Source organism: Hypanus sabinus, chromosome 19, assembly GCF_030144855.1.
Source record: "Hypanus sabinus isolate sHypSab1 chromosome 19, sHypSab1.hap1, whole genome shotgun sequence".
Taxonomy (NCBI): domain Eukaryota; kingdom Metazoa; phylum Chordata; class Chondrichthyes; order Myliobatiformes; family Dasyatidae; genus Hypanus; species Hypanus sabinus.
The window spans coordinates 69,580,078-69,600,115 of NC_082724.1; the positions used below are offsets into that span (position 1 = coordinate 69,580,078).

General features: G+C 41.7%; 2 protein-coding genes across 5 annotated transcripts in view; one reads left to right on the top strand and one right to left on the bottom strand.

Annotated features, from left to right (window-relative positions):
* Window positions 1-10,323, bottom strand: part of nol8 (nucleolar protein 8) — a 66,776-nt gene extending 56,453 nt beyond the window's left edge. The window contains exon 1 of the mRNA XM_059944618.1: window positions 10,290-10,323. The gene's annotated coding sequence lies outside the window, so the exon portion shown is untranslated. The remainder of the gene's footprint in view (window positions 1-10,289) is intronic.
* The window catches only part of cenpp (centromere protein P), a 401,228-nt gene that overhangs the window by 57,160 nt on the left and 324,030 nt on the right, over window positions 1-20,038 (top strand). Inside the window, exons 3-6 of one of the 4 annotated variants that reach the window (XM_059944631.1) lie at window positions 10,719-10,826; window positions 11,825-11,951; window positions 14,794-14,957; window positions 16,846-16,931. In XM_059944631.1, coding sequence (XP_059800614.1) covers window positions 10,721-10,826; window positions 11,825-11,951; window positions 14,794-14,957; window positions 16,846-16,931 — 483 coding nt within the window. In that variant the 5' untranslated portion in view covers window positions 10,719-10,720. Of the gene's footprint in view, window positions 1-10,587; window positions 10,867-11,824; window positions 11,952-14,793; window positions 14,958-16,845; window positions 16,932-20,038 lie in introns of those variants that run through there. The other 3 variants (XM_059944629.1, XM_059944633.1, XM_059944632.1) reach the window with 3 other exon arrangements.

Here is a 20,038-nt window from a genome sequence, read left to right on the forward strand (position 1 = left end):
ATAAGTAGTGTACAGGTCAATCATAATAACTTAGTTAACTTCATTAAGATTACCAGAATTCTGTTCGTACAAGCTTTTTGTGTAAAAAATTTTCCAGCAGCCCAATCAAATTGGTAGCGGGAGAGGAGGCTACTCACAGGTCCATGAGTGAGACTTAAAAAGAGCATTCACGAGCTTTTGGGGTTTTCTAGTAGCCCAATCAAATCGAGATTCATTAGCAAAGACAAAGAAAAATAAGGCAGGGGCAAGTGGAGTGGCCTTTATTGGAGAAGACTAGTGTTACATTGGGGAGGTTTTGACTCATCAGGCTTCAGCAATGTAAATATCTGGTAAATTTCTTCTTCTTCGTCATTCTTCACCTGTTAGTACATGGTTAGAGAAGTGAGAATGGCTCCAGGAGCTGTGTTGTGCTCTTATGTATGATATGGGAATTCTGGGAGACCCCCAGCCTTCTGGGTAACCACAGCTGCACCAAGCTGCAGTTCCTCAGAGTCTGTGTTAAGCTACAGCTTGATAACCCTCACCTCATATGGAAAACTGAGGAGATGACAAACAGGAGCTACAGAGAGGTAGTCACCCGTAAGTTGCTGGAGTTGGAGATACCTGTGTGACTGTCAGCAGAGGGAAAGGAAATGGCAACTGGTACAGAGTAACACCCTCAATATAAGCATACTGTTTTGGATACTGTTGTGGGAAACAATCTCCTGCAGGGGAGACACAGCAAATGGGACTTTGGTGCTGTGGCTCAAAAGGGAAGGGAGCAAAGAGGACTGCAGTAGTGATAGGGGATTCCATAGTTAGAGGACTAGATACAAGATGCTGTGGAAGCAATGGACACTGGGATGGTACGTTGCCTCCTAGGCGCTAGGTCAGGGATGTCTTGGATCAGGTCTGCAGCATTCTAAAGGGGGAGGGAGAGCAGTCAGAAGCCTCGGTACATTTTGGCACCAATGACATAGGTAGAAGGGAGCAGGTCCTGAAGAGAGTTTAGGGAGCTCAGTAGAAAGCTGAAAAGCAGTACCTCAAGGGTAGTAACTCTGGATTTCTAGCTGTGCCACATGTAGGTGACGGTAAGAATAGGATATTTTGGCAGGTGAATATGTGGCTGAGGAGCTGGTGCAAAGTGTATGCCTTCAAATTTCTGGATCATTGGGATCTCTTCTGGGGAAGGTGTGACCTGTACCAAAGGGATGGGTTACACCCGAACCTGAGGAGAAACAATATCCTTGTGGGCAGGTTTGTTAGAGCTGTTGGGGAAGATTGAAACTAATTTGGCAAAGGGACGGGAACCTGAGTGATAGGGCTGAGAATGGGGCAGTTATATATAAACAGAGGCAGTGTGTATTGAAATTGTCACAAAAGACAGGCAGATGATAGAGGTATCTATCATCTATAATAAGGCAGTCAGTGGGATGAGTTCCAGTGTAACAAGGGGACAAGGGAGAGGAGGAGAGAGATTAGGTGAGAGAGACAGAGACAGAGAAATGGAGAGTCAAGGGTGAAAGAGGGGAGGGAGAGGGGAGGATTGGAAGATGTAGTGAAGGGGAAGGGAATGAAGCTGGGAACAAGACTGGAGTAAGAGAATTGGGGGGGAGAGAGTGAGAAGGGGGAGAGAGAGAGAAGGGGAAAGAACAAAAAATGAGGAGACAAGGGGAGAGGGTAGAGTTAAGGAAAGGCAGGGAGAGAGGGAGATAAAGATAGGGAAAGGTTGGGAGTGAGAGGCAGAGGGGGAGAGAGAAGGAACGAGTGAGAGAGTTGTGGGGTGAGAGAGAAGAGAGACAGCGAAAGGAGGAGAGAGTTGTGAGAAAGAATTGTAGAAGAGTGTGAGACAGTGGGGGGGAGAGGGAGAGATTGAGAATCAAAGAAAGTGAAAGAGTGGGAGAGGGAGAGATAGGGGAGGGAGTGAGACAAGTGCAGAGAGTGTGAAAGGAAGAGAAGGGCTAAAGAGAGGGGAGTGGGGCAAGAGAGTGAAGTGGGGGGAGGAAGAAGGGAGAGAAGGGGGTAAGAGGGGAGGAGTAGGGGTAGAGAGAGAAGGGGATGAGAGGAAAGTGGAGGGAGAGAGAAGGGGAGTGAGGGGAGAGAGAAAGGTGAGAGAGAAACGAGAGGGGGAGGAAGAGAGTGGGAGAGGGGTGGAGAGAAGGGTGAAAGAGGGGAGGGGGAGGTGATTGATTGCAGAATGCCTACGAGATGGCTTTTTAGAGCAACTTGTGGTCGAGCTGACCAGAGAATCAGCTATCCTGGATTTGGTGTTGTGTAATAAACCAGATTTGATTATGGAGCTTAAGGTAAAGGAGCCCTTAGGAGACTGATCACACTATGCCAGATTTTACCCTGCAACTTAAGAGGGAGAAGCAAAAGTCAAATGTGGCAGTATTGATTAAAGAGAATTACAGGGGCATGGGAAAGGAGCTGGTCAAAGTTAATTAGAGGGAGACACTAGCAGGAATGATAGGAGCAATTGAGAAGGTACAGGATAGATAGATCAAAAAATACTATCATAAAGGCAGGATACCACAACTCTGGCTAACGTGGGACATCAAAGGCAATATAAAAGCAAAAGAGAGGACATATAATAGAGCAAAAGTTAGTGTGAAGTTAGAGGATTGAGAAGCTTGTAAAGAACAATAGCAGGCAAATTAAAAAGCCATGAAGGAGAGAAAAGGTGAAATATAAAGGTAAGCTAGCCAGCAATATCAAGTAAGATACCTAAAGTCTTTACAGATATAAAGAATAAAAGAGAGGTGTGACTGGATATTGGACTACCGGAAAATGACACTGGAGAGGTAGCAACACTCACAAAATGCTGGAGGAACTCAGAAGGCCAGGCAACATCTATGGAAAAGAGTAGTTGATGCTTTGGGCTGAGACCCTTCATCAGGCCTGGAGAAAAAAAGATGAGGAGTCAGAGCAAGGTGGGGGGGGGGGGGTAGGGAAGGTAGAAACACAAGGTGATAGGTGAAACCAGGATAGGGGGAGGGGTGAAGTAAAGAGCTGGGAAGTTGATTGGTGGAAGAGATACAGGGCTAAAGAAGGGGGAAACTGATAGGAGAGGACAGAAGGTCATAGAAGAAAGAAAAAGGGGAGGGGCACCAGTGGGAGGTGATGAGTAGATAAAGAGATAAAGTAAGAGAAGGAAATGGAAATGGTGAAAGGTGGGGTGTCGGGGGATTCCCAGAAGTTCAAGAAATCGATGTTCACGGCATCAGATTGGTGGCTATCCAGTCAAAATACAAGGTGTTGCTCCTCCAACCTGAGTGTGGCTTCATTGCAACATTAGAAGAGGCCACGGACTACCACGTTGGAATAGGAATGGAAAATGGAATTAAAATGAGTGGCCACTGGGAGATCCAGCTTCTTCCGGCAACGCACTCTCCCAGTCCATGTCTCACCAATATATTGGCCGCACCGGGAGTACCAGATACAGTACATGACCCCTAACACAGGTAAAGTGTTGCCTCACCTGGAAGGACTGTTTGGGGCCCTGAATGGTAGTGAGGGAGGAGGTGTATCAACACCAGGATCCAGTATCCATCATGGTTCAGGTGAAGCCGGCCCCAATGGAACAGCTCCCTCCTTCCCCAGTACTGGTGCAGGTTTTCCATGAATTCAAACCCACTTAAGGATTGAACATAAATCTACAGCACATTACAGGCCCTTTGGCCCACAATGTTGTGCCGACCATGTAACCTACTCTAGAAACTGCCTAGAATTTCCTTAGCGCATAGCCCTCTATTTTACTAAGCTCCATGTACCTATCTAAGAGGCTCTTAAAAGACCGTGTCATATCCGCCTCCACTACTGCTGCCGGCAACCCATTCCATGCGTTCACCACTCTCTGTGTAAAAGACTTACCCCTGACATCTCCTCTGTACCTACTTCCAAGCACTTCAAACCTGTGCCCTCTCATGTTAGCCATTTCAGCCTTGGGAAAAGCCTCCAGCTATCCACACGATCAATGCCTCTCATCATCTTATACACCTCTATCAGGTCACCTCTCATCCTCCGTCACTCCAAGGAGAAAAGGCCAAGTTCACTCAACCTATTCTCATAAAGCATGCTCCCCAATCCAGGCAACATCCCTGTAAATCTCCTCTGTGCTCTCCCTATAGCATCCACATCCTTTCTGTAGTGAGATGAACAGAATTGAACACAGTACTCCGAGTGGGGTCTGACCAAGGTCTTACAGCTGTAACATTACCTCTCAGCTCTTGAACTCAATCAGCACACTGTCTGTGTCCTCTGGTCCTAGACTCCCCCACGATAGGAAACATCCTCTCCACTTCCACTCTTTCTGGGTCCTCTGGTCCTAGACTCTCCCACTATATGAAACATCCTCTCCACATCCACTCTATCTGTGCTCTCTGGTCCCGGACTCCCCCACTATAGGAAACACACCACACCAATCATTGAGCCATGCATTTAACTCTCTAATCTTCTTAACCTTGTGCCAATTTGCATGTGACTCAGGTAGTAATCCAGAGATTACCAACTTCTTGGTTCTGCTTTTTAATTTAGCCATAACTGCTCAAATTCTCTTAGCAGAATCTCTTTCCTTGTTCTACCAATGTCATTGATACCCAAATGGACCATGACAACTGGATCTTTCTCCACCCACTGCAAATTCCTCTACAGGTCAGATTAAGATGTCCCAAACCCAAGCAGCACAGCCTTCGGGATGCTCAATCCCTGTGACAGAGAACTTTGTCTAGTCCCCTGATTACACTATCTCCGATTACCACTACCTCTCTCCCTCCTCGAGCGGCTCCCTGAACCATGGTGTCATAGTTAGGTTGCTCATCCTTCCTACAGCCCCCACTCTCATCCACACACATTTCACACCTTTCCACATTATATATCATATCACATCCTCTTAACCCATCTACAGTCTTTGATCTATTACACAAACTCTTCTTTTCCAAATCATTGAAAGAGATTCTGACTAGTTGGGTCTCCTCCACTGATCACCTCACTGATCGCATTCTCCTAACCCAAAAATCATTTGTTTATTCCTACCCCTAGATTTTCAGTTGATTAACCAATGTCTACATTTTGCCCTCATCTGGTGTTCTTTAATATTTCTCATGTGATACTTTGTCAAAAGCTCAAATAGGTTACTTCCACTCATTTCTGCTTAATCTGTTAATTGTAATGTCAAAATTACCAATATTATTTCACTTCATTCAGTTGTGTTGAATCTGATTACGGTAATCTTATTATTATTTTGTAAGTGTCCTTATACCAACCCCTTAATTGTAAATGTCAGCATTTTCCACACCAATATTGTTAGGTTAAGCTGGTGTGCAGTTCTTTTCTCTCGCTCCTTCCTTTCTTAAAATTTCAGCAGATCTTAAGGCACTTTACTGCCTTTGAAATACATTTGAATTTAGACCATAAAATCGAAGGAGCAAAATTAGGCCATTTGGCCAATTCAGTCTACTCCACAGTTTCATCATGGCTGATCCACTTCCCTCTCCGTTATCTTTCACTCTCTGACTTAAGATTCTATCACACTCCATCTTAAATACACCCAATCCCAATGACCTGGCTTCCAATGCCACTTGTTTCAACAAATTCCACATGAACCACCCTTTGGGTAAAGAAATTTATTCATTCTAAATGGATGTCCGTCTGTTCTGAGGTTGCGTGTTTTGGTCCTAGACTCTCCCTACCACAGGAAACATCCTCTCCACGTCATCTAGACTTTTCAACATTCTGTAGGTTTCAATGAGATTTCCCACTCATTCTTCGAAACTTCAGTGAGTACAGGCCCAGAGCCAAACACTTCTCATATGATAAGTCTATCATTCCCAGAATCATTCCTGTGAACCTCCTTTGAACGCTCTCCAGTGTCAGCACATCCTTTCTTAGATAAGGGGCCCAAAGCTGCTCACAACATTCCAAGTGAAGCCTCACCAGTTCCTTATAAAACCTCAGCATTACATCGCTGCTTTGATATTTTTCTCCTTTCAAAATGAATGCAACTGCACTCACGTCTGCCTCCGACTCTCGAACTTCAGGCGTACTGCTAGCATCTTCTACTAGTTAGGATTTTGCAAAATACTCAATTCCTCTGCTATTTTTTTGTTCCTCATCACTACCTCTCCAGTCACAAACAAGATAACTAGGGTTATGAACAGGGCTTTAAAGTATATAGCAGGAGGGTGCCTTTATACGGAGGATACAGAGTCTGCAGAGAGATATAGATAGGTTAAATAAGTGGGCAAGGGTCCGACAGATGGAGTACAATGTTGGTAAATGCAAGGTCATCCACTCAGAGAAGTACGAATAAAGTAAAGGAGAGAAATGTGTATAAAGTTAAAGCAGATGTTAAAAAAGTGAAAAGTAAGAGTGGAGTGCAGAAAAGTCAAGTGTGTAAGAGACAAAGATCACTGGATTTTTAAAGACACAATGAGTATAAGGGCACTTAATCTAAATGCCCATAGAATTTGTAACAAGGTCTGTAAACTTGCGGCACAAATCAGTACAAAGGGGTCTGATTTAATGGCCATTACAGAAATATGGTTGCAGGGTGGACAGGATTAGGAATTAAATATCTGAGGATAGGCAATAAGGTAAGGGAAGTGGGGTAGTGCTCTTATTTAAGGATGAGATCAGGGTGATAGTGAGAGACGATATAAGATCTAAAGAGCAGAATGCTGAATCTATCTGGATAGAGATTAGGAACAGTAAAGGTTAAAAAAAATCACTAGTGAGAGTTGTCTATGGGCCACTGAATAAAAACATTACAGTGGCACAGACAATAAATCGTGAAATATCTGAGGCATGTAAGAATGGAACAGCAGTTATCGTGGGGGACTTTAACTTGCACATAGATTGGGTGAATCAAGTTAGTCAAGGGAGTTTCGAGGAGGACTTCATAGAATGCATATGTGATAGCTTTCTTGAACAGCATGTTACTGAACCTACAAGGGAACATGCTATCTTGGATTTGGTCCTGCGCAATGAGACATGTAAAATTAGCAATCTTGTAGTTGGGATCCACTTGGAAAGAGTGATCACAGTATGAATGAGTTTCTCATACAAATGGAGAGTGCAAAATTCAATTTAAAATGAGTGTATTATGCCTACACAAGGGAGACTACAATGGGATGAGGGAGGAGTTGGATAGGGTAGACTGGGAACACAGGCTTTATGGTAGGATGGTTGTGGAAAAGTGAAAGACTTCCAAAAATCTTTCCATAGTGGTCAACAGAAGTATATTCCAGTTAAAAGCAAGGACAGCAAGGGTGGGGAGAGCCAGCCATGGATAAGTAAGGAAATAAAAGAAGGCATCAAACTAAGAGCTCGTGTGTACAAAGTCACCAAGAGTAGTAGGAAATAGGAAGATTGGGAAAACTTTAAAAGGCAACAAAAGAACCACTAAGCAATCAAAAAAGGGAAGATAAATTATGAAAATAAACCAGTACAAAATATAATAACAGGTAGTAAAAGTTTTTATAATTATATAAAGTGGAAAAGGGTGGCTAAAGTGAACCAAGCTTGTACCTTGGAGGACAAGAAGGGGGAATTGATATTGAGCAATGAGGAAACAGCTGAGGTTTTGAATTATTTTGTGTTGGTCTTTATAGTGGAGGACACATCTAACATGCTGAAGAGAGATATGGATCTGATGGGAAGTAAAGACCTCGATACAATAGCTATCATTTAAGAAATAATGCTGAACAAACCTGTGGGTCTAAAGATAGGCAAATCCCCTGGTCCAGATGGAATGTATCCCAGGGTACTGAAAGAAATAGCAGAAATTATAGTTCATCGTTTGGTGATAATTTACCAAAATCTCTGGACTCTGGGCAGGTCCCAGTGGATTGGAAGACTGCGAATGTCACACCACTGTTCAAAAAAGGATTAGGTAAAAGGCAGGAAACCATAGACCAGTTAGTTTAACATTTGTAGTTGGGAAAATGTTTGAAGCTATCATTAATGAAGAAATAGCGAGGCATCTGGAAAAAAAATGGATCCATTATGCAGACGCAGTATAGATTCAGCAAAAGCAGGCCCTGGTTAACAAACTTATTGGAGTTCTTTAATGATAATAACAAGTGGAGTTGATAGAGGGGAACAGATAGATGTTATATACTTGGATATCCAAAAGGTGTTCGATATGGTGCCACATAAAAGATTTATCCATAACGATTCATAGAGTTGGAGGTGATGTATTAGTCTGGTTAATCAATAGAAAGCAGAGTTGGGTGTTTCTCTGGTTGGCAATCAGTGGTGAGCAGTGTGCCTCAGAAGTTGATACTGGGCCCGCAACAGTTCATGATATACATTAATGATCGGGAAGAGGGGACCAAGTGGAGTATATCCAAGTTTGCTGATGACACTAAATTGAATGGAAAAGAAAACTGTGTAGAAGATATGGCGAGTCTGCAGAGAGAGATAGATAGGTTAAGTGAGTGGACAAAGGTCTGGCAGGTGGAGTACAATGTTGGTAAATGCAAAGTCATCCACTCTGGAAGGAAAAATGGAAGATTAGATAATTATTTAAATGGTAAAAGACTGCAGCATGCGGCTATGCAGAAGGACTTGAGAGTGCTTGTGCATGATTTGCAAAAGGTTGGTTTGCAGGTGCAGCAGGCTATCAAGAAGGCTAATGGAATGTTGGCCTTCATTGCTAGAGGGATTGAATTTAAGAGTAATTTATGCTGCAACTGTTCAGGGTACTGGTGAGGCAGCACCTGGAGTACTGTGTGCAGTTCTGGTCTCCTTACTTGAGGAAAGATATACTGGCTTTGGAAACAGTGCAGAGGGGGTTCACCAGGTTGATTCCAGAGATGAGAGTGATAGGCTATGAGGAGAGATTGAGTTGCCTGGTACTGTACTGCTGGAATTCAGAAGGATGAAAGGAGATCATATAAAAACATATAAAATTATGAAAGGAATGGATAAGATAGAGACCAAAAAGTTGTTTCCACTAATAGATGAGACTAGAACTAGAGGACATAACTTCAAAATTCAGGGGAGTAAATTTATGATGGAGATGAGGAGGAACTGTTTTTTCCCCCAGAGTAGTGAATCTGTGGAATTTTCTGCCCAATGAAGCAGTGGAGACTATCTCAGTAAATATGTATAACACAAGGTTGGATAGATTTTTGTATAGCGGGGGAATTGAGGGTAATGGGGAAAAGGCAGGTATGTGGAGATGAGTACATGGTCAGATCAGCCATGATGTTATTGATCAGCAGAGCAGGCTCAACAGGCCAGATGGCCGACTCCTGCTCCTATTTCTTAAGTTCTTATGAAATATAGAAAAATGGTTGAAAAAAGAGCATTGTAAATGGCATGAATGGTATTGGCATGTAAAGCATGTCCCTGTACACAAATCATCTGAAGTTTAATGTGCAGGTCCAACAAGCAATCAGCAAAGAAAACTGTTCATTGGCCATTACTACATGGGGATATAAGAACAAAGTGAAGGTGTTCAACTGAAATTTCAAAAGGCTATTCTAACATTAGAGCTGGAATATTATGTTCCTGTTTCCCTATCTAAGGGACGAGATACTTGCAAATGAAGGAGCACAGCACTAGATTCTTCATTCAATAGTCACAACACTAAATTTCTTGTAAGAAACCCTCATACTGATAACATACACTTTAAATCCCAACTTAATTTTTGCAATTCCTCAGCAAATGAAACAACCCATTCATCTATGCAGCCAAAACTGGGCAAAATATCAGCACTGGTGTGATAAGTGGCAAGTAAAATCATGACACAGAAGGCCCAAGCGATTACCATCCCCAACAAGACAGTCCCAACACCTAGACCGGACAATGAATGATTTTATCACTATGGAATCCCTCACCATCAACAAGAACCTCAAGTAGACAACACTACTACAAAAACTGGTCCGGTATCCTGCCGTAGGTACCTCCTCCTGCCACATACAGTATGTCAGAAGTCTGATGAAATACTCCCCACACTAGTCAAAGTTAATTGTACCATATATCCAGACTTTCTCTTCTCGACCTCACACAATCAAAAGTTGGACACAAAAAGAGATTATTTATCATTATTCAATGAATTTGAAACAACACAATAATATAACGGCCCAAGAGATTGGACGATTATTATTTTGGTTGCTTAGTTCACAGACTGCAATCACATGGCGTTAACCACCCACTTCTTAACTGACTGCTACAAAATTGAAATCTCACAAGGATCAAATATGAAACAATTTAACGTTAGTATAAGTTGTTGGCAACAGTATAGAGCAACATTCAAATCAGTTTCTTTCCAAAAATCTTAACCCGTGAACTTCAACACTCACGTTGCCATAACGTGCCATCCGACCCCACTATCCGTCCGGACACTCCGTGAGCAACTACTTTAGTTCCGGGGATACGAGATGTCGAGAAAAGTACTCGTCATAGGAAAGTCACACCAAACAAAATGAGATTTGGAGATTAAACTAAGGATTGTAATATTGTTATTATTGCTAATCACTTTATGAAAACATGTAATATTCAACGCGGATTAAAGTATTTAAAACTCTCCTAGTGGGGAACATTTAACCGTGATACACACATGGAATAAGTTCATAGAAAGGGGTGCAAGCATTAAACAAAGTATTAACACAGTTTTACTGTGAAAACCTAATCCCAACTAAATAAAAAAAATTCCTGTGAAAATAATATGACATTGCGTTTAATTCAGCATAGACAATGGTGAATGAAGGTGCTGTGCTTTTCCCCCTCAGAGATGGTCGGACCCGGTCTCGGCGCAGGCCCGTCACTTCGAACGGCGCTGGCGCGAACTCGCTCCTTCACCGACGGGACGGTTCCTCTCTCTTTTTTGTCGTTCTGGGGTGAGGACGTGTATTCGCTTCTCGATTCTTCACTTGTTGTGTGAGCGGAACGGGAAAGATAGTTCATACCTTTATTCTAATGGGAAGCAAGGCGGGGAACTCGAGCAGAGCACGTTTGAGAGCGCGGGGGATCGGAGGAAATCTTCAGCAACACGCACAAAATGCTGAAGGAGTCTCGGCCCGTAATGTCAACTGTTTATTTCCCTCAATAGACACCGCCTGACCTGCCGAGTTCCTCCAGCATTTTGTATGTTGCTTTGGATTGCCATCATCTGCAGAATCTCTTGTGTTTCAGAGCTGATCATTTCTGGGAACTGACTACTAGGGGATTCGAGCAAATGCACTCTGGTGAATTTCGTTTGGAATTATTGTTGTAATAATCCATTACTGACACCAAGTGGTGCTATTTTGTAGTGGAATTATTCATTTATTATAATAGGACAATTTTTGAGCACTTTAACAATGCTTCCTTGACGAGAAAGGTGAATTTTTCAAGAATTTTTTTTTTCTTTATAAGTTGTGTACAGAAATTTGATATTTTTGCTAAGTCAGCAGGTAAAATAATTTGAGTATCTTTCAGTTCAGGAACAGGCATACCAATTTTCCTGATGTTTGTACTTCCTGAAAACTGAGAATTTTGCACCTTGTGGTAATGATATTCTATACTTTGCAATGTATTTACATACAATCTTCAAAATGCCCACTTCTCCAAGAAAATAATAAAGGGAACAGAATTTGATCAAACAGAATTTGGTATTTTTGGAATGGTGGCTGAAGGCTAGATTTCAAAAATGAGCTTTGAATGGTTTCTAAATGAGGGTAGGTTTTTCTAGTGATGCAGCTTAAAACATTGATGAAATGGTGGCAAAGAAATATGCAGGAAATTTGAGGATTAAACTAAGTGGCCTTCAATATATTAATGGTTTGAAGAGTTTCTTCAAAAGAAAAATGACTTAGTTTTCTGTATAACAGAATCCTTCATAATTTTAATTTAATAGAACTCATGGAAAAATCACTGCAGCAGATCTATGAAAATGAGATCCTGTGCCTCCAGGAAGAAATTCAAATGTTGGAGAAAAAGGCCGAAGAAACTCATATTAATTCTCAAGGGTTTCTGAAAAACATGTAAGTAGGAAGAGAATAAATTGCAAACTCTAGAACTATAAGTGCCCTGTGCTTGTTTCATACCCTTTATTTTCCTTTGACTTCCAGTCTCCCCTGTTAGTGTTTATACTGTCTATTCTCCATCCCCCCCACTGAATACAAATCTCCACTGTTTGTGTGTGTATCTTGTCTCCTCTGTTCTCCCTCCACCCCATTGACTTCCAGTCTTCCCTGTTGGAGTTTATACTGTCTCAACTGTTCCCCCCCCCCCCAATGACTTACAGTCTCTCCAGTTGGTGTTGTTTATACTGTCTGTTCTGTTCCCCCAATTGACTTCCAGTCTGCCCTGTTACTGTGTTTATACTGTCTCTTGTGTTCTTCCCCTACCCCATCCTCAGCATATCGCAGCTTCAGTGCCCTAACCCCACCAATGAATTCCAAGTCTAGCGTGATACTCAGCATTTCTGATTTCACCTGGTTATTTCAGTAGGAATCTTCACCCCAGCTGTGGATCCTGTTTTCAGTATTCAGTAAAAATACATGAGCTCCTCTCTTGACATCACTCTCTAATGATCTCTTCATCATTTGACTCAACCTCAAATTAACCGTTCCATTTACAAATTTAAAGCATTTTGCTCACAAAAACCAGTAATCAGTCCTGCTCACAGTGGTGTTGCTTGGACATCTCATGCCTCATTTCAGAGTCTCACCTTTTTTATGCCATGGGCCCATACCATTAACTAAGGGGTCCATGGAACACTGGTTGGGAACCCCTTACTTTTGACCAAGAGTCTGGTACAGAAAGTCTGGTCTCCTAGTCAGTGATCTAATTTGCTCTGGAAATCTTACTTCCATAATCTCAACAATTTCTGCTTCCCAAGATTCACAAGTGATGGTTGACGGTTTCTCTTTTTCTAGTTCCAGCTGTTTGAATTTCACTATGGTCGTCAGTCCCCGAACCCCTCATCATACTCGACTTCCCTTCTTATTGTGCTTTCCTGTGCAGCTGCAGGAGATACGATATCTGTCCATTAACTTTCTTTCCCAACTTCCAGGATCCAAAGAACTTTTTCCAGATGAAGCAGCTTTTCACTCATACTATTTTTCAGTTTAGTGTGTTATTTTCTCTGCTTTGGTAAACTTCAGCACAGATGCCCTTGATAACAGCTTGCAGTCTAGTCTGTTCAGTTCACAAAAGTGAACTTCAATTTCAAGTTGGTTGGCATCTTAATTCTTCATCATTCTCTCACTCAGACATTCATTTTTGGCCTTTTACATTTTTAGACGATAGAATACTGCAGTACAGGAACAACTCTGCCCTGCAATGTCTGTACTGATCATGGTACTGCCAAATGTAAACTCAAAACTAGGTCCTTGGGACTTAGTACTGAATTCAACAGTTTCAGATAACCAGGTTTTTCTGTCTGTATCTGAACTGTCTCATTCTCATGAAACGTTATGAAGTGGTAATATTAAATGTATTTTTCTACCTTCCAGATGTCATGCCTGTATTTCACAGTTGCAGTGTAAGTTTTCCTGGTCTTCTGTACTGTTTCATTTCCTTCTTGCATCTCTTCCAGGCAGACCAGCTTGAATAAACATGCCTTTCTTAGTCAATATAGCCAACAGTTATGTCATTCATCCATAGTTGGTCTCTGTGGTATGACTTTGTTCTCTTTATGCCTCTTTATTAAAACTTGAAGCATATTTCTACTCTGTTGCCCTCTGTTGGTGCTGCCTGAGATGATCAATATCTCCAACATTTTCTGCTTTTATTTCGGACAAACTGCAGAATAATTTCTTAGTTTGGATCCAAAGTGCTGTACCTTAAAAAGATGAATTGCCACTTTTTTCATTAATTAAGCTTATGTTTTATAAATTTGCAATGAATATGGATAATTTTGTCAATATAATTTAGAGAGGTTCTCCGTTGGTCAAGGTCAACCATGGATGTTACATTGCAGCTGTCTACATGATACGTGAGCCAGGGCAATACGATATGGAGAGCAAGTTGTTGCTCAGTTGCTCAGTTGTTGCTCACCGCCCCTTCCCTCCCCACACACACACACAGCTGATCAATCCAAAACAATGGCAGAGACTGATGCAGTTTGACACTTGGTGGTGTTGCAGGAGTTGCCAGTCAACATTGAATTTAATGTAAGACTGTTTTAGGGACTCCAGCTCTGGATTTTTCCTCGGGATTTACTCCCAAAACCTTCACTGTGAGTAGGTACAGCCGCAAGGCAGCAGAAGTTTGAGAGCAGAGCTTTCCTACTCCTGAATGAGCTGCCAACCATGGCTAATGAGACCTATCTGCCAGAATATATTTAAGATTTACTATTTAAAATATTAAAAAATTATATCAATATAATAAAAATGTAATGGCAATATTCTGGTTGTATAGTTAAGATACCAAATCCCCTCACAACCTCCCTGCACTCTCCTTTCTGTAGTCTTCCCTGCCACTCCTTGAATGTCCTCTCCTTATCTACTGCACGCGTATCACCTGAACCTTCCTACCACACCATCCTCTATAATACAACATCCCCACCCTATTTTTAATAGTGTGGCTTGCACTTCAGTGACACAGCTGATTTTCTAATGAACCTAACATTTTTAGACAGTAGTAAATATTAGTTAATATTATAATTTAATTTAATTTAATTTAATTACATTGATTAGTTCTCCTCACTGTCATTATTGGATTTTAGCTTGTGTCCCATATGGCTTCAAGATTCTTGACCAGTAACAGCCATTATAGTGTGATGCTTATTTGTTGTTTATGTGAATGTTGGTGTGATGGTTTAACAAACTGGTTGATGTGTCGGCATTGTGAGACTTTTTCAAAATCTTTTATATTTAGGTATCTGCAAAAAGAAAAGATCAGTGTGCAAAATCCTGAATCATGGAAATGCTCAATGACTGATCTGGAAGCACAGGTTGAACAGGCTAAATCACAGGCTGCATTACTAATCCAGTTAACTGGCATTGAATTTAGCCAACACACTATGAAAATGGTCAGTGAAGGTAAGTTTATGAATGTTCCATTTTTCGTAAGTACATTCCAGTCAGTGATTTACTTCACATGTATAAGAGGAATTATGAGGTTGAACTGAGGAAGTAAGTAAAGCTTTGCACACAGTGATACAGGGCATAGGTTGGCCAGAATAGGAAAACTTTTCTTGCCTAGATTAACATACAACTCTTGAAGACTGAATGACAGAGACGTCAGAGATGAAAACTATAAACAATGCTGTCATCACAGAACAAACAGTTGCTAATAGTGCTGGGTGTGGCAAAAGTGGGTAAGAGTTCCATGCTCAACAGGTCAATACTGGATATTTCTGGAAATCAGGACGATAGTTAGCTAAACCTGTAGCTGCATCTGGAGGTTTCAAATAGTTTTTCTTCTTCCTAATTATGAAGCATGTAAGTAGGTGGTTAGAAAGGGTTGGAAAAGTAGCGGTTAGATATTAAGTATCAAATTGAATCAAATATTTGCAACAGTGTAGAGCTGTGATTGTTTTGAGGGTTTAACTCCACACCGAAGTTCATGATCTTGGTAACTACATTGCCTAATCAGTTTTAGGCTCCAATTATTTATCCTTATTGTTAAAAAAATGTAGATAATAAGTGGCAAGATTTTCATTGAGTGATATAACATGGAAGCACACTGTCCATACTAACAACCAAGCACAATTCTACCCTAAACCATTTTATTCTCCCTCATTCCCAGGAAACCCCCTAACTTCTACCACTCATCCACATATAAAGGTCAAGTGACAGTAGTCGATTATCCTGCTAGCTTGCATATTTTTGGGAGGTGTGAGGAATACGGAGCATCTGGAAGAAACGTGTGGTTGGCGAGAGAATGTGCTAACTTCACACAGACAGTAGCTAAGGTCAGGACTGAATCCACGTTGCTGGAGCTGTGAGCTACTAGTTTTCCTATCTACACTAGTGCTGAATGCTGAGAATCTTGGAAAATTTATGTAAAAACGTTGCATCCTGCTTTGTTATTAAGGGTAGCTTATAACGCTTATCCTTTCACCTCTGGAACTTGTCTTTAAAGCTAGCAAACAAATAAGGTGAAGAACTTCTATCCGCAGAACTGTTCCACGTGAAATGTGTTTGATAGTCAGTTCCTTGTGGGTGGAGGAATACAGAAGAAATTGTTCCAGAATGTATCTCAAGGTAGTATATGATAACATATATATACTTCAATAATAAATTTACTCTGAACTTTGAACAATCAAGTTCAAGTTTAATTGTCCAACAACCATACACTGGAATATAGCCAGATGAAACAGCATTCTTCCAGGGCCTAGGTGCAACACACAGAACCAACAGTCACATTGCACATAGGGTTCATATAATTATTCTAGCAGATAAACATTCATTTATGAAAAATCTATATTAAAAAATATAGTCCAGAGTGCCATGGCTTGTAGATTGATGGTGCATGGATGTTGTCCTGGAGTAAAGCTTCTGCAAGAACAAGCTGCGGTAGTTCCCCATTTTGCAGAAGTGCAGCCACAGCCGAATGCAGTCCAGCCTGTCTTCCTGGCGGTGAACACTGGAGAGGCCAGTATGGAATCCAGCAGCACACAGTCAGCTTTGGTGTCGCCTTCACCAATGACTGCAACAAGCAACCCTGAGGCATGAGGGCCTTGTCCATGCAACAACCTAGGTCAGATCAGCACTAAGGCTGTTATCTTATCAGGGTACAGATGTGATTGGAAGTGGAATTATCTCACTGGTACTTCAGAAAGTTGAATTAGAATAGCTTAAAGAATGCTTGACTGCATTGAATCAAATTTAGAATGCGTTGACATCACCAAAAGCTAAATTTCCTTCAAAATTGGTTTAACTACCATATATGAATCCCTATTCACTGTACTGCATTAATTTACAGGTAACAACCAAACAAAGCAGTATAGATTGTCAGGCTACAGTCATTCACTGCATTTTGAGCTTGAATTTGAATTAATGGATATTCAGGTATGTAAATTTTTAATTATGTGTCATGATATTTATTTTCATTTGCTAAGAATATTAATTGGTGAAAAACTGCTATCTAATACTTTCTAAAGAAAACAATAACATTTCATTTGGACATTCAAATGATTTTTAGCTTTGGGCTTTCATTCTTATCTAGTTAGTCATAGTCACCTGCAACATCTCCCCTATGTCCACACATTATGTCCAGAATCCTCAAATGATTTATATGTAGCCCCTTTTGATTTCTTGTTCATTTCCATTTCAAGTTCAAGTTCAGTTCATTGTCATTCAAGTATACGTATGTATACCACCAAATAAAACAATTCCTCTGGACCAAGTTGCTCAACACAATACACATAACTCACACACATTAAACATACAGTAATATTACCCTGAGTAAATTAATAATATGGTGCATTTATGACAAAACTTTAAAAGTACTGGCGCTTCATGCATGATAAGACCTGGATGGTGGCAGGGAGTTCAGTAGTCTTATGGCCTGGAGTTGTTTTCCTTCCTAACAGTTCTTATCCTAATGTTATGGTACCTTCTGTGTGATGATAGAGGATCAAAGGGATTGTTGTATGGATGGGAGGGATCATGGACAGTGCTAATTGCACTGCCCATGCAGCGCTTCTGATAAACATCTCTGGGTGGAAGAGAGACTTTGATGATCTTCTCAGCAGTCCTTACAATCTTTTGTAAGAACTTGTGGTCAGATGCCTTGAAATTCTCATACCAAATGGTGATGTAGCTGATCAGGGCAGTGTTGATAGTGCTCCTGTAAAATTTTGCTTCTATTATGTGACTTCATTTGAAAATAGACTGTAACATTTGGTTCTGAATGTATAATACTTAACTCTTTCTTAGCACAACTTCCCACAATACTCCATTGTCTATTTATAATGCTTATAATGCTTATCCCTTCCTTTCTGTAACTTTCTGAGGTATGTGTTCTCTAGTCTGGGTCTCCAATGCATCCTCATTTTAAATGTAACATTGATAAATTTGTGTTACCTGGGCCATAAAATGAAGTCTTCCTTTCCCAAGCTGTTCCACTATGTCACCTCAGTATTATTTTTCTTGTATTGATGCCTTTTCAAACCTAGTTCTTTGAATGTTTTACTCATCTGCCGTCTTGTGCATCTTGGCATTCGAAGCTTCTGTGTTAATTGACTTTGAAGCAACTTAAGATTCATGCTCTGTTAAAATAGTTTTATCAAAGCAAGTTGGTATTCTTATTTATTTCCCCTCTCGTTAACTTACATCTTTTGTTCCTACCTGCATACTTTGAAGCATGTTAATTATATAATTGTTTGAAGTTTACTAATAAAAGATAGATGACAGTGGGTGATTGTGATTATGTCTACTTTTATAAGATTAACTGGTGAAAAATCACTGTTTAGTATTTTCTTAAAAGTTAACCTCATTTTGTTGTGCAAGTGTTTTAATTGGCTTTGGGCTTTCATTCTTATCTCAAAATTGTAAAAGGGAATTTATTTTCATTTAGTATGTAGAAGATTCATAGCAAATTATGACCAGATCTGTTTTGTTGATGGTTGTTATTGAATTTGGTATGTTGAATGGTACAGCAGACTCAGTGCCATATGACCAATTCTTGCCATTGAGTCATAAAGTTCTACAACACAGGAACATCCCTTTTGGCCCATGTAATCCATTTTTGTATAGAACACAGCATTTGGTGCAAGAATCAGAACTCACTTATTCACTTTATTTCTGTATGAATTATAGAAAATAGTTATGCTGATTTTTTTGTTAAATTAGAGCACAGAGTAGGCCCTTCTGGCCCTTCAAGCCATGACACTCCAGCAACCATAAACCACCCCAATTTAAGCCAGTCAGTCACCTTCTACGACCACTCTTCTTCGCCTCACGGAATTAGTCCTCACCCTTAACAATTTCTCCTTTGGCTCTTCCCACTTCCTCCAAACTAAAGGTGTAGCCACGGGCACCCACATGGGTCCTAGCTACGCCTGCCTTTTTGTCAGCCATGTGGAGCAATCTATGTTCCATGCCTACACCGGTATCTGTCCTCCTCTTTTCTTGCATTATATTGACGACTGCATCGGCGCTGCTTCCTGCACACGTGCTGAGCTCGTCGACTTCATTAACTTCGCCTCCAATTTTCATCCCGCCCTCAAATTCACCTGGTCTATTTCTGACACCTCCCTCCCCTTTCTAGATCTTCCTGTTTCTATCTCTGGAGACAGCCTATCCACCGACGTCTACTACAAACCTACTAACTCCCACAGCTACCTAGACTGTTCCTCCTCCCACCCTGTCTCCTGCAAAAATGCTATCCCTTTCTCTCAATTCCTCCACCGCATCTGCTCTCAGGATGAGGCCTTTCATTCTAGGACAAAGGAGATGTCTTTCTTTTTTAAAGAAAGGGGCTTCCCTTCGTCCACTATCAACTCTGCCCTCCATCGTGTCTCCCGTATTTCACACACCTCTGCCCTCACCCCACCCCCCCGCCAGCCCACCAGGGATAGAGTCCCCTTGGTCCTCACCTATCACCCTACCAGCCTACAGATCCAACGTATAATCCTCCGTAACTTCTGCCACCTCCTACGGGATCCCACCACCAGCCGTATCTTCCCCTCCCCCCCCCCCACTCTCGGCTTTCCGCAGGGATCGCTCCCTAAGCGACTCCCTTGTCCATTCATTTCCCCCCCCCCCCCCACCATCCCTCCCCACCGACCTCCTTTCGGGCACTCATCCCTGCAAACGGAAGAAGTGCTACACATGTCCCCACACTTCTTCCCTCACCACCATCCCAGGCCCCCGACAGTCCTTTCAGGTGAGGCACCACTTCACCTGCGAGTCAACTGGGGTGATATACTGTATCCGGTGCTCCCGATGTGGCCATTTAAACATTGGGGAGACCCGCCACAGACTGGGAGACCGTTTCGCCAAACACCGGCGCTCAGTCCTCCAGCAGTGGCGGGATCTCCCTGTGGCCACACATTTCAATTCCACAGACCACTCCCACTCCGACATGTCTGTCCATGGCCTCCTGTACCGTCAAGATGAGGCCGCGCACAGGTCGATGGAGCAATACCTTATCTCCTGCCTAGGTAGCCTCA